Source organism: Lycorma delicatula, chromosome 2 (assembly GCF_047948215.1).
Source record: "Lycorma delicatula isolate Av1 chromosome 2, ASM4794821v1, whole genome shotgun sequence".
Lineage (NCBI taxonomy): Eukaryota > Metazoa > Arthropoda > Insecta > Hemiptera > Fulgoridae > Lycorma > Lycorma delicatula.
The window spans coordinates 35,047,374-35,062,663 of NC_134456.1; the positions used below are offsets into that span (position 1 = coordinate 35,047,374).

The following is a 15,290-nucleotide window of genomic DNA, read 5'->3' on the forward strand; positions in this document are numbered from 1 at the left end:
TTTAAATGTCAGGAAAAGATTTTTGAAAGTATACGTTTGGAGTGTCGCTTTATATGGAATTGAAACTTGGACAATCGGAGTATCTGAGAAGAAAAGATTAGAAGCTTTTGAAATGTGGTGCTATAGGAGAATGTTAAAAATCAGATGGGTGGATAAAGTGACAAATGAAGAGGTATTGTGGCAAATAGATGAAGAAAGAAGCATTTGGAAAAATATAGTTAAAAGAAGAGACAGACTTATAGGCCAAATACTAAGGCATCCTGAAATAGTCGCTTTGATATTGGAAGGACAGGTAGAAGGAAAAAATTGTGTAGGCAGGCCACATTTGGAATATGTAAAACAAATTGTTAGGGATGTAGGATGTATACTGAAATGAAACGACTAGCACTAGATAGGGAATCTTGGAGAGCTGTATCAAACCAGTCAAATGACTGAAGACAAAAAAAAAAAGAAAAAAAACATCAATCAGCTGCATCACAATATCTTGTTTTGGATTACCTTCAAAAACTATATCTTTCCATGTTATAACTGTATGGGATAGTTACACAGTTCTGAAACTGAATAAGTTATGCAGACCTGGGGATGTATAATACATTTAATACATGCATTTATGCTTGTTGAACACAGTAATTTTCTATGCTATTGACGCGATCAAGTTATCGTATAATAATAATATGGACAAATATGAAGTGTAACTGGTTAATAAGTAAAATATTAAAGACTGGTAAGTGAAAAAATTAGGTCTTAGATGAAATTAGATAAGTAGGTGGGTCTTATCTTCATTATTTCTACCCCTTCCATACAAATACAGCCAATCAAATTAATGCATCCCATATTTATTTTCAGTTTATTATTTTTACCTCTGTTAAAGAATGTATTGATTTTCATGAATGCATTGTAATGTTAAAGGCGATATTAGTGTTTCTTCTCAGTCCTTACTCTTCTTTTTATCAGAAGTTAATTTACTGAATTATACAATTCACTTTTTACTATACTCATTTTGTCTTAGAATAAGTGCTATTGATAAAACAATAGGAAGCAGTTGGGTTATTGCTTTCTTTACAAATAAACATGAAGTTTTTTACATGAACCAATAAAAATAGTTGATTCCTGATATGACACATCATACAAGGGTATTAAGTCTCTACAAGATAATCATTTTGCATTTAATAAAGTATAATCCAAAAATTAGAAACAACTACCATTCCTTTTAACAAAATTATTTACATTTATTAAAAATGATTAATGACTTAGTTTCAAATTAATGAAATTATTCTTCAAAAGGCCTTTTAGAGAATTACAATATCAACATCTTCCTCAGTAGAGTTCAAGCAGAACTGTGTTAAAGATAGTCATCTTAAAAAGGAAAATGTTAGGAAACAGTTAAACATTTATTGAATATTATATTTGATACATGTTAATAAGTTATTTTTATTAAATTTAGTGCGTTTATAAAATTCATATTATTCGACAGAGTTGAGATTTTAGTTTATATTTATTGTATACAAAATTTGCATATTGATGTCTTTGTTTGTGTGTCCTGCATCTATAAATTGACTGATTACAGTTATTTAAAGTTATTAATTACAGTTGTCTGTATATGTTGTGTTGTTGGCACTACGATTTCATTTATATTATTTAGAAAGTTATACTTCTTTCCTGAAAACTTTGGTAATTTTGTTTGACTGTTGGCTGATGTATATAAAGTAGCATGCAAATTAATCCCAACACAGATGTCATTTAATAAAATAACTTTAATTAGCAGAAAATATCTCTAGTAATTAATATGTCTTCCTTTATTTGTAATCACTTCATGTACATGATTTGGCATTGATTTAAACAATGTACTATTCATGTTTTGATTTCTTCATTGTGAAATCATACCTTATTATTGCTTCAATGAGGTCAGTTTCAGTTGTACAACTCATTTTTGAGAGTTGTTTTTTTTTATAATTCCCCAAAGATTTTCAACTGGGTTAAGTCTGGGAAATTGCTTGGCTACAGGAGCACTTTAATGTTTCGTTCATTAAAAAATGTTTGTCAGTATGGCATGGTGCCAAATGTTGTTGGAACACTTTGTTGCCTTGTAGGAATTAGTTTTGAAGTTGTCACAACCTTTGTTGAGAATCTTGATATATGATCACTTTTCAACATATCATCTACTGGAAGTAATGAACAAGGGCCTTCAAATATAAAACAACCCCAAAAATGTTTTTCTGGGGATGTTTAACTGATTCTTGGATAAGAGCTGATGATGTATTTTCATCTGATGCTTTTCTTACATATGAAACCTTTGGCTCCTGGACATAAAAATGTGACTTGTCAGAAAATATAACAATTTTCCTGTCTGCTTTGATCCAGTTAGTGTGTGTTTTGGCCCCTAAGAGCCTGTTGCAAATTATTGGTGTTAAAAGCTGTTCTTTAGTTTGCCTATCAGCTTTCTGTCCAGCTGCAAAAAGTCAGCATCTAACAGTTTTCATGTGTAAATCTGTACCACTGACTGCTAATTCTCTATTTAAGACCACAGCAAATAATAACTGTAGATCAAATTTATTTTTTCTTACTAATAATTGATCCTGTTGGAATAGTTTTTCTTTTACAGCCGCATTTTACTTTCTTTGAGAAAACCAGTTTTTTTAAATTGTTTTAAACTAGCATTCACTGTCCCTAGTCCAACATCACACTTAGAAGTAATTGTCATTGTGTCATACTAGTATGTTCAGAAAGAGAAACAATTTTAAATGCTTTCTGTATGGAAAAATACAAAGTTTGTGCTGTGTAGATTGGTTAGATGTGTTACAGTGGGTTTTACAGTTATACGTTTTCTATTTATTAGAAACAAATGAGCACACTGGTAGGCCTGGTTGAGTTCAAAGTTGTTGTTTTATGCTTATTTCAAAATTATAAGAAAGTGTTCTTTTATTTCAGAAAGTGAGTGCTCCCACAGAAAATGTTTATTTCCTTTAATTTAAAAATTCTTAAATTAAAAATTTTATGCAAAAGGCCATTGAAATTACAATAAACTTAGCATTTTTTTTTTTTTTTTTTGTAATATCTACTGTTCATCAGAACATTAACAACACAAAGTGGGCAGGAGGAAGGTAATTTTGAAAAATGTTGAAATAACATGTTGATTATATTTACCACATCTTGTTGATCTCATATGCTCTTGTTGATCATATTGGGCAATCTTTCATTACAGCCCAGTAAATGATTTCTTGGGATAAGGTGATATCAGATAACATTTATTATTTGGGATCTGATTTAACTTTTTTCTTTTGCTCTTCAAAACATAAGTAAGCATTAAAATAAGAATACTGAAAACACTGAAATCTGGAATTTACGTCAAATAGATTTTTATTCTCCATTTAAAATGTGTAAATGAAATTTGGAAAACTTTCAAGAAATTTTTATTACATCTATAAAATAAATAAATATTTAACCTGATATACCTCCAGTGGGAGACTGAGCCTCTCTTTTAGATGATTTGGCAACTTTTTCAGTAGACATTGCACTGGTGGTGATATTAAGTCAGAATTAACTCTACAAGGATCTTGTGGACCAGTAATAAGACTGACAATAATCCCAACAAACATTGTTACAAAGAATCCAATTGCAGAATACCATAAGTAACTGATTCTGTAAACTGACCAAATCCTGATAACAAAAAAACAAATGATGAATTATTAGCACACATATTATGTACTTATATATATTTATATTATTATATATACAAAAAATATGAAGAATATGAAATTCAAACACTATAAATATTTTTATTAATATATTATTTCCTATCTGAAAATTTTTATTCTACTTTCATTCTCTGCAGGTTTCTCCATAAATACATAACAATTTTAAAATTAAACTGTTAAATATCAGAAAGTTCATCTGATTCTCTTCCTGACATTTACCATTTTCTATCATATCAATATATAGTATTTTTATCATCAGTTCAAATAAAACTGATAGATTTTTATTGCATTATATAATTTAAGTAAAAACAGTTTGACTATATGAGCCTTGTATTAAATTATTATTTTCAAAATGATTAATTTGTTGATTAAAAGAATGTTTCTGTTTATGGACCACATACTTATTAATCATAAGTAATCATTGTCATTATGAATACAGCATGTATGAGTTTTATCTCAGTAGTTTAGGCTGAATCATTCTGTCCTCTCCATACGCAAGTACAATTATTGTTTTATGCATATAATAATGTACTGTGAGTTGTCATTTGTCTGGTGCTGCGGCATACCGATGATAAGCAATTAAAAATTTTGTTGTGTCTTTGTTATTAATGTTTAATAATGATATCATTTGTAACACTTCACACCATTATTCAGTTCAGAGAAAGAAAGTATTTCTGTCTGTGTTACTGTGGTACGATACAGTTTTATAATTCGTTTTTATAACAGTTTTATTTAGTGTTATTTTCATTAATTTTAATTTACCCTGTGTTTTTGTGCCAATCATTTTTAACAATGAATGATTTTGTCATTAAATATAAACCGGGAAAACCCTTAAGCAACTTCGAAAAAAAATAATCTGCAGCATGTATATAACCTTAAAACAAGACAACCCTGGAACTGCAGTCGATAACATGTTTTAAAATGTATTGAATTTTTAATGTTGATTATTGTGACAGATGATAGCATCTCAATCTTTTATCTGGGGGTCCCAGATTTGAATGCTGGTCAGGCGTGACATTTTTTACACACTACAAAGATTAATTATCATCCATCAGTAACTGTAAGTTGGTGAAGTCTGTTGCTGCTGTATAAATAAATAAATTATTGTAAGTATACAATCCTTCTTGTGGCATCATCATTAGAATTAAGCCATATTATTTGTATAATCATCTTCACTAGTTTTGCTACATTGTGGCGTAATATGAATAGGAAATAAAAATATGTGGTGTAAGATCTTGAGTTAAAATTTTTTAAGTATCAATGTGTCAGTGTGGCCTCCGGCCATCTAGAAGCTAAACAACTGGATCAATTTCTTTCAAACTTTATACATGCTTATTTCGCTGCAACCGAGTGATCTTGCCCAAAATCATGGGTTCTAACAAAAAATGGTTTTCAAACTAGTATTTTTCTCAAAAACATGTACAGTAATTTTCCTTAATGAATTTTAATGAACATAGTTTACTTACAACACATAGCAATAGGCTTATCTGTAAAAATTTGAGGAACTCAAATTTGTCTAAGTAAAATTTTTTTTAATGTCAAAATATGATACTTTAAATGAATTCTCTAATAACATACATACCACAGCATATTATTAACAGAGCACACAAATATATACAAGTTTTTCTTTAAAAAAAATACTGATAGTTGCAGTTTTCAGCATCATAATAAGCAGCTTTTTTTAGAAGTAATTTACTACTTCTATGTAAGTTTTCTATATGCTAGTCTAATTACTGCACTTGATAAAGTTAGACTATTGATAATGTTCACTATAAAACAAAATTCTATCTAACCTTACTTTCACAATCATTGCAAGTTCAGGAAATTAAAATAGCTACCCTTTAACCTCAGAATCATTTATTTCATATCTTATTTTTGTTTTTTTAAATTAAATTAAGGCCCAAAATAAATTTTTATTTAATTTTAATTTTTAATGACTCAACTTGTATCGATGACACTTTGTTATTTTAAAAAATATGAATTTCAGTAACTCTCTCTAATCCAATATCTTTTAATTTGTTGCCTTTTATAATTTGCCACATTCAGCATATGTGTGCATGTGCATGCATTTTTAAAATTTAATTATATTTTATATAAAAAGAAAAGATTAAAAAAATCAAATCGTGTGAAAAATATTGTGTTGGTGAATAGAAATAAGTTAAATTCTCCAACTTTTCAAAGAAAAGGAAAACAACTCTTTAAACTAAACAAGTTAATGAACTTCATAAACAAATAAGACTAATGCAGTGAGTATAGAATATGTTTACTTTTTTAAATTTTTTACAACAGAATTTTACATTTTGTGTTCTTTGAATATGAAGAATTAAGTAGGTTCTATTATAAACATTTTATTATATTTGGGCATACAAAAATCTGATTTGATAAAAGCAGTTTATACATAATTACAGCAATGCGACTAATTACTTACTCTTCAGAAGATTCTTTAATAAAAACAGAAGTATTAGAAATTTCATGAGTGTTGTTACAATAACAGTTTTCTATAGACACTGGTTTCATTGCTGCTTTCCCTAACCCATTTGCAATAGCTATTTGAGCTCCAAAACCAATCCAAAGTATAAGTCCTCCAGCCACTATTGCACCGGACAGTACACCCTATAACATAAATTGTTAAAAAAAGTTTTCTTGTAAGAAAATTCCACTGACAAGGCTTCTATAATAAAAATAAGTTATAGTAACATGACATATGAAACATCATATTTAGTTTGGACTAGAAAATTACAGAGAACAGAGCCAATAAAAATTAAATGCTGTGCTAAAAAACAAAATCACTTATGCATTCAATTATCAGCTCTTTTTTAGCATTATTTTTTATATAGTAACTGATTTGTAAATTGATTTTTGATTAATAACTGGAACAAAAAAAAATGTTCTTTGGATTACTGATTGTTTAACAACTCTAAAGAGTTTATGATCAATGTGTATGTCAGGTGTAATATCCAAACAGTTGCATGTAACTTGTCATTAGTAGCCAGTTACCTCTAAAAATGGTACAATCATTCTCAGGAATAAAACGCATCTGATGTCAGGTATAATGAAGAATAAAAATTACAAAGGAAGTGAAGAGTGAAGTGGTTTCCTGTTGGCTTTTTCTCTTAGCTGAATTATGCTGTTTTATAACTATACCAAGCTCACAGAAATGGAGATTTATTCAGCCATGTAAGTGACTTTTCATATTGTTCACACACAGGCTGCAGCCTGTGTGCATTCATTCAGGAAAGCAAATTTGATTGGTTCTACAATGCTTGATACCTGAAATGCTTGCAGGTCATGATCTTAAGAAACACTGGGAGAGAATGAAGATGAGTAATCTAATATACACATTCAGTAGAAAACAACAAATTTTGTAGTGATTCCACTTGGTAGGAGAAAGTGAACAGTAAAAGTAACAATTACTCATCTTATTGATCTGAGACATAAAAACAATGAAAATTTTAGGCAGAAGGGAAACTATAATTGTTTTCCTCCAATAATTTTAGAGGCCAGAAATATCTCTGTGCAGAAAGATTCTGAATGTCAGCCAAAACATTAAGTCACCATTGATTGGCCTGAACCAACAGCCAGTCAATTTATTTGATTAAATAAATTGATTTAACAACTTGGAGTAAAATAATTTTGTTTCTTAAGAAATATTTCAACAAGATATTAAGTATTTCAACAGATTAGCATAAATGTAATATAACTGTACAGATTGGAAACTGACAGAAATGAGTTATCCCTCTAGCTTCAATCAACATGTTTATTCCTACTTGATATTAACTGTAAGTTTAAATTTAATATTGTAATCCAGTTTCATTTGTCAGTGAGTTTTAAGTGTGCAGTTAAAATGGATTATAAAAATTATAAAGAAAAACCATGATTCTGCAACTAAATCATGCATCAACTTTATTAAAAAAATCAGCAGAAACTTAAAAAAAACCATATAGAGATTTTGTTCCATCAAGGGTGAAGCGTTTTAGTGGTGTGAGAATGTGAACTTTGTTTTGAAAAAACACTGCATGTCTAAAATGTAGCAAATTAAAGCTTTTATGAGATTTGTTGATCAATCTTGAATTATCAAAATAAATGTTCAGTAGTTGAATCTAGGTAATCAAATACTTTGAAATTCAGTTTCAGAAGTTAGAAATGCAGTAAATTTTATTTGCAAAATAGATCCAAAAATCATCATAAACAACAAAAGGAAAATTAAAGGAATATAATTATATCTTGATCTTTTTGAATTCATTAAAAATGTGATGACCGATAGTGAAAAAAAAATTTGTGTAACCAAACAACAAAATTACGAGAAATAACAAACACTGTTCCAAAATTAATAAAAAAATTAACAAATTGCAAATATAATTCATGCTAATTTATTAATAAAAAAAAAATTAAGGTTGTTTTTCAATGAACTGACATAATAATGACAATTAGCTAATCAGCAGTATCACTTAGACATCCTTGAAATTCAGAAAAAGGATTAATTGTTACCATCTGGTTAAAAATTACGGATTATTGAATGCTATATCATGAAGAAGTTCATTGTTCTGGTTCCATTTCCATAATCAAATTTTTTTATCAGAAGGAAAATTCCAATGGTTTCAAACCCTCCATATTTCTGTTATCAGTTTGGTTTCTTCTTTATTCAAACTTAATCTTTAATGCAGGGTTAAGAAATTTGAGTGTTTGCTCAAGCATGTTCTTTGGATAGTTAATCAAAATCATCAAAATAAATAAATTCAAATGAAGAAAGTAAAGAGCAACCTAAAGGTAAGCAGCAGAAGGTACTTTCAGTTGAAGATTTCCAAAACTGTTATTTGGAGTGGGAGCAAGTATCTGGCAATGAGAAATTCCCAAATTGATTTGAAGGGGATAATGCTGATTTGAGTTCAGCTGTAAATAAAAAATGTACAACAAACACTACTTACATAACAAAGAATAGACTACCCAAAACCTTTTCATATATTTTGTAAATAAAATTTTAATTATCTATGAGTAACTAAATTTTCTTACCTTAGAATTAGCCCATGGAATAAACATTCCAAGAGAAAACAATCCTAATGTAACACCTCCAGACATACCATTAAAACTCAAAGCAACCTGCAAACACAAATTTTAGGTACAGTTTTCAGATTAATTTGATCGTTGTATACAACAGTTTACAAAATGCAAAATATGATTAAAAATTAATAACTCCCAAATACTTAAATTGTGAAAAATGATGAATTAGTATTCAACAAATTTTCCTTCAATCAAATTATTAAATAAAATAATAAGTATTTACCTATGTGCAAATCAAATACTTTCTAAAACTTATACTATAATTATAACAATTTTTTTAATAGTGTGCTACCTCAAGTAAGGATCTAACTGAAGAGTTCAGTTTACTGCTACTGATTGTCACATATGTCTGGGGTGGTCAAAGCATTTCTTATGAAATCCTGAAACTATTTTTGGGTGGCTCATCTGGATCTGAAATAATATCTTGGATGTTTTCGCAGCTTTAGTAGCTGGTTGACTTGGATTATGTTTATAGCCAAGGCTGTCATCTTATTCAGTTAATCAGCCTGTCTATAAAAGTAGATCAGCCCTAAAAATCTTCAGAAATTCTGGGAGGGATGTGCCAATAGTCCCCACAGGAAGCATTACCATGTTTACATACCTCTCAATGTGGTGGACTTGCTTCTCCTAACACCATTCATTCCTGTGAAGGTAGTATCCTTATTCATTTCCTTATTCAAGTTTCCTTTTTCCCTATAAGATAATGAAGGAATGCGATCTTTGAGATCGAAGTTTGGCAACTCTTTCTTTCTTTGAGCTAATTTAGAGACTTTTCCTAAACAGAGTTGCTCAAAAGGTTACAAAGATTCGGCCAGCAAAAATTGAGTCCCTGAATCCCACCTTTACTACTAATTTCATTATAAACATGTAATATGGTTTTCATGTAATGCATGTTCAAGTGTATTTATTTCTGGAAAGAATTTAACCCAGTTTTTGGAATATCACATTTTATACATAAGATCAACTCAGTTTTATGTTGTTTTCTTTTTTAATAATTTATATATTAATGCAAGAAAAAGTTTCTTTGTATTCAGGAACTTCTAATCATGATGTGATTTGACTCTTGAATGTGAATATAACTAAAATGAGATTAACAGTTCAGTACAGTCTACAAAACAAATTGAATTTTCTCCTATTGCATATATTTAAATGCACAGTGATTTTCAGAAAATTCATGAGGTTCATTTTTATGTTACAACTTAAATTTTTAAATCAAGTTTTTTCCATTAGACTGTTACAATAATTTAATCTCAAATGCTTTTTGTATTTGTTATTTTTTGCCCAGATATCATGTTTAAATTGTCAATATATGTATTACTTTATGTATGATATAACTTTCCACCATTTTATATAGCAGATAAATAAAGTTATTCAAAACAATTCACAGGAAGGAACCACCAGTTGCAACTATAACTAATTTTTATTCAAATAGATAATATTTTGACATTAAGAACACTGTACAAAAGATTAAAAAATAGTTGTGGATATATCTTTTTTCACTGTTATAGGAAAATTCTGGATTTTCATTCTGCACAGTAGAGAGCCTAAAATACATTGATTGGCATTGGAATTGTTAAGGGACCAACCAGTTTTCATTGCAGAGAAATGCTTATTATATAGAGTTTACTGTAATTGGTGACACACTGTACTGGGAAAATTCTAATGTTTTAAATGATTACAATTAAATTTCCTACACAAATTTATTTGTAATGGAATATTTTTAAATATAAGACTGCATAATCTTTTATTTTCTACCACTGTATGAATTAACTAAATAACTTGATTATTTTTAAAAATTTGCAAGCAAGTACTTCTTCAACTTCATTTATATTTCTCAGCAATGAATGATGATTTAGAATCACAAATTCATTTTTAAAATTCTAAGTAGCGTTGACTTATTAGCAATTAATAAATACCAACAGCATTCAGTGAAACATTAGATAACAGTGAACAGTATTTAAATTTGGTGACCATTTATTTAGAAATCAATTTATTAATGGTTAGAGCATTTTCAGTTTTACACTCTTTAGTTTCCAGGATGCTACTCTTACAGATGTTTCAGGTGTTGGGAAATCATTACATTGTAATTAATGCAGTTTACAACCTACCTAGGACATCACAGAATTTTATTTAAATTAAATCAGAATTCTGAAAAAAATGTTGATTACCACTGGTCTAATAAACCATATGAAAGTTTACTAATTTCTTATAAATCTTTTTTTTTATTAAACACTTAACATTTCTATATGAGATTTCTATATTACAGTTTATGTTTGAGTTGACAATATATTTCAAGACTAGTAAATATCATATAAGAAAAATATTTTGTTCTCACAAGTAAGTACAACAATAAATCTTTCCCTACCACTCCTTATAAGAGGAAATCTGGTTTTTTCTAGTTTTCCTCCAACATACATTTTTATTAGAAAATGTTGCAAACAGTAGAAAGCTAGAATTTTTCCATTCAGTTTTTGGGAAATAATTTATTTCCCATTTTTATTTATTTCAGGTTTTGGGAAATAAATATTGGAGTAATTAAATAATAAGAGAACTCATGATTAAACATCGAAGGAAATGAAAATAATATAAATTTTGGGTAAGGCAATCAACTGCATTCATTTCATCTAATGGTTTTATTTAACCTGGAAGACTTCTGAGTGTACTGTAATATCCTGTCATACAGAAGGATGTGAAGAAGGACATAATATCAACAATAAAATACCATACTTAAGGATCCCTCAAATTGATTAATTCTTATTCTTTCATGTTGCATAACAGTAAATATAATTTAAATTATACCTTGTAATTAATGTAAATTGAAATATCAAAATATCATTTATTAAAATAACATAAAAAATGAGTGAACCTTATAGCCTTATTATTAGCTAAAAGAAGATGTGTAGCGAACACTTGATTCTGTTTCAATTTGGATAGATACTGCATGCTGCTTTAATACAAAGTAAGCAATGGGGAAATATTTGAAGCAATTATAAAGATTAAGTGTGGATTGCTAATGAGAAATAAGAAAAAACTGCAGCTATTACATCTAAAATGATAATAGTCTTTCCCTTACAGATGAAATTAATGGCTGTTGTCAAAAATTAAACCAAAATGACTAGGATTTCCTCATGCAAAAAAAAAGATTGAGGTTTACTTTGAAAAAAGCACTCATTCTAGAGTACTAAGTTAAAGAGATTGTAAGAAATATTAATTACACCTATTAATAAAATCTAACCATTTTGGTATTTTTACCAAAACAATGAATATGCCATAATATAAATGTCTCTTGAATGTAAAAGTAATGAATTAAAAATTATATTTTGTAAATTAAATTTTTAACATATTATTTGTTAAATATTTTTTTAAAGTTTTTAAATTAATTTTACCTGCAGTAAGCTGCCCAAATGCTCTACAATAAAGATGAGGAAGAAGCTGAGAAACCCATAGAAGACTGAGATCCATTTTGAATATAAAGATCCTTTATTGTCAGGAATATTAAGACCACACACAGAACCAAAGAAGTCCTTCATAGTAACTGCTGCCATAGAATTTAAGGCGCTGGCGACCGTCCTAGCAGAGGACAGGTGGACGATCATAGTCTCAACTTACAGTTTGCAGACATCTGGAGATTAGAGGTGCAGCGTGACATGCAAGTAGCAGTTTTTTGAACTGACTTCATAAACAATCACTAACATGCATAATAATATAGCTACATAGCCTGTTTTTTTCTTAAGAGAAATTACAAGTCCATAGTACAAAATGTAAAATTCTAACAATGAATGTCATTTGGTAATTCACACCAATTTTAGTATTCTAAATGCATTGAAGTTTATGAACTTACGGTAACATCTCAAAACCACTGTTTAAGCATAAAAAGCCATTGCAAGGTGTGTTGTTTATATAATTAAAAAAACAACAAAGAATAACATTTTTTAATGTTTGAAAACTAATTATCAACTTTTAAATTTTGTTAATAAAAGTCATTTTCAAGAAAACTTTATGAGATTTATTTATGATAAAAATCTAACCATTTTTAAAACTATCATTCAAACAAAATATATATTACTGTTACACACCAAACAGAAAACTGTGGGCTTTTTTTATTTTTTTGACCAGACAGTGACTAATCAAATGAATTTCAATCTTTTTTCAGATATGTTTGTTTTAAAGACATTTAAAACAGAAATAACAGTATAAAAAAAAAATATTTAATAATTTTCAAAGTACAGTTTTTATTTTCTTTCTGTATATGATTAATGCCTATACAGTTAACTTAAAGCAGATAACTTTTAAATGAATCATTCTGTATAGAAAAAAATCCCTTTCAGCATGCCGGAAGGCAAAGGTAGATTTCATCAGTGCTAAGTAGGGGATAAAAAAGATTTTTATCTTAAACTTAAAGATTTTGGACTTAAATGTAAAGTGAAGAAAAACTTCAAATTTACTCAATACGACAATGGTTGCATGTGAAAAAAAGTTTCACATGTCTAGCATATCATGTCTAGCTCATCTTGCAATTCCAGCAACATTTTGGTCATTCCTTGCCATAAGAGGCATATCAAAAATTGTTTCAGACAAAAGTTTTAGGTAATGTTTAGAGGATTAATGACTACTTTAAACCGATTTGTTACTGTGCCTGTTAAGGGAGGTTTGATATATGTATAAACATTGAACTGACTGTGGTTTTGGGGTCTGGGGGATGTCGAATCATGGTACCCATTACAATAGGTAGATGATTTCTTATGAAATCTACCTAAAAGATTTAATAAAATAATAAGAATATAGGTAAAAATTAAGATAAGAAGTAAAGGATTATATGCTCTTTGGGAAATGATGCATTACAAAAGAAAATTTTTTAATTTTACATTTAATATATATATTTTCCATTAATTTAATGCACGAATTTCAAAGTATTTCCATCAATTTGAGATACCTAATTTTATGTAATAAAATGTTGGGCAGTATCGTGAATCAAGTTTACATTAGTAAATTATTCTTATTCCTTTACTATATAAAATATACATTTAAAGATTTGTGTGGTTTATAGTTTAGTGATGATATGTAATTAATAGGACAGACAGCTCTAGCAGTATTTCCTCTACAAAAAACAACAAATAACCAACCTGAAATAATTTCCTGAAATTTACGTATGTATTATCATTGTCATCTGGATAAGCTGTTTTATAGTATAGATCAAGTAAGAGTTAACTTTATTAATTATTTAACATTGCTAATCAAATCTGAACTTTTTAATTATTAGACACAATTGCCTATTCTACCTTACATCAAATAGAATGAATGTCATTCATCTACTATAGTAGAAACCTAAAACTTCGATTTTTTTTGTCTGCTTTAATTATTTATGGAAAAAATTTTTTCAGGTAATGAATATTTCTGAAATTCAATTTATTTAAATTAAAATGATTAATTAATACGTTGTCAAGAAAAAGATAATAAACAACTTTTAATTTAAGTCAGTTTCACTGTATAGTAAAAAATTTTGTGGATGATATTTTGGTCCTGTGAATTTTTAAATAAATATAGTCAAATGACATTATTGTATGAATAATAGTAAAATTGTGATGAAGTATTTATTTTGAAATTTTATTAGTTAATCAGTTATATTTAAGATATACTGATAAATATTAAAATAGCACAACATTTGTTAGTCAGCAGAAAATAAAAAAAGACAGTTTAGAAATTTAGGCAGACTGTGAAAACCGATTTATAGATTAAAAAAAGCAATAAAGTAGAAATTTATATAAACAGAACTTTTTAGAAATATAGTCTAGGCAAATTAGATTGAAGTGCTACAAAATTACCTACAGGTATTTTTTGTAAAATACCTGTTTTTTTGTACAATTTTGTAAGTGACTAGATGTAACATGTACAGTAATAACAGAAGTTGAAAAAAATGACTTTTTCAGTGGTTTTTCAAGTCCACAATGAAAAGTTGAATTCTTATCGAAAAAGCTTTATATGGAAAGATGTAAATCTATCAAAACCTACAATATGAGCCAGAGTAGATAAAAATTTGATAATTTGTTATCGAGATAATTGCAAAATCATTCAAAAATCTTATTTTTCAATAAACAATAATATTTGCAACAAATATATATTGCTTTGATTTCACTGGGAAATGTGAGTCCTGATGTCTTTAATAAGTGGCTCAAATTTCAGCCCAAAAGGTTAATTAGTTTTTGCAAAATTGAAACTGTTAGTCCCAGAGGTGGTCATTTTATGGTTTTATTCTATCTCAAGCGATTGTCCTACGAGTGGTATTTGGTTGCAAATTATTCTAGAATATTTATAATGTCAAAAAAAATTTAGCGAAATGTTTATTTTCAATATGTTTAAAAGATTTTGTAAAACATGTAGTATTTTCTTATATACATTTATAATATCTCCCACGGATTTGACCTTGTCGATTTTCTGTTTGAATATTTGGAAGCTAGCATTTTTACACAAATTAAAAAAAAATTTGTCGTAGCCTCACTAGTAGCTGAGATAATTATTTTTTTCTTTGATAAATCACTG

At 28.3% G+C, this 15,290-nt stretch overlaps 2 protein-coding genes across 4 annotated transcripts in view; one reads left to right on the forward strand and one right to left on the reverse strand.

Moving 5' to 3' along the window:
- The window catches only part of LOC142320635 (uncharacterized), a 53,109-nt gene extending 42,686 nt beyond the window's left edge, over nt 1–10,423 (forward strand). For both annotated transcript variants that reach the window (XR_012755461.1, XR_012755462.1), the window contains 2 exons: nt 4,652–4,801; nt 10,262–10,423. The gene's annotated coding sequence lies outside the window, so the exon portion shown is untranslated. The remainder of the gene's footprint in view (nt 1–4,651; nt 4,802–10,261) is intronic.
- The window catches only part of LOC142320634 (sodium-coupled monocarboxylate transporter 1-like), a 69,209-nt gene that overhangs the window by 1,283 nt on the left and 52,636 nt on the right, over nt 1–15,290 (reverse strand). Inside the window, exons 12-15 of one of the 2 annotated variants that reach the window (XM_075358656.1) lie at nt 12,140–12,323; nt 8,706–8,792; nt 6,124–6,308; nt 3,453–3,657 (exon numbers count right to left, since the gene is read on the reverse strand). In XM_075358656.1, the coding sequence (XP_075214771.1) occupies nt 3,453–3,657; nt 6,124–6,308; nt 8,706–8,792; nt 12,140–12,323 (661 nt within the window). Of the gene's footprint in view, nt 1–3,443; nt 3,658–6,123; nt 6,309–8,705; nt 8,793–12,139; nt 12,324–15,290 lie in introns of both variants that reach the window. The other variant, XM_075358655.1, reaches the window with a different exon arrangement.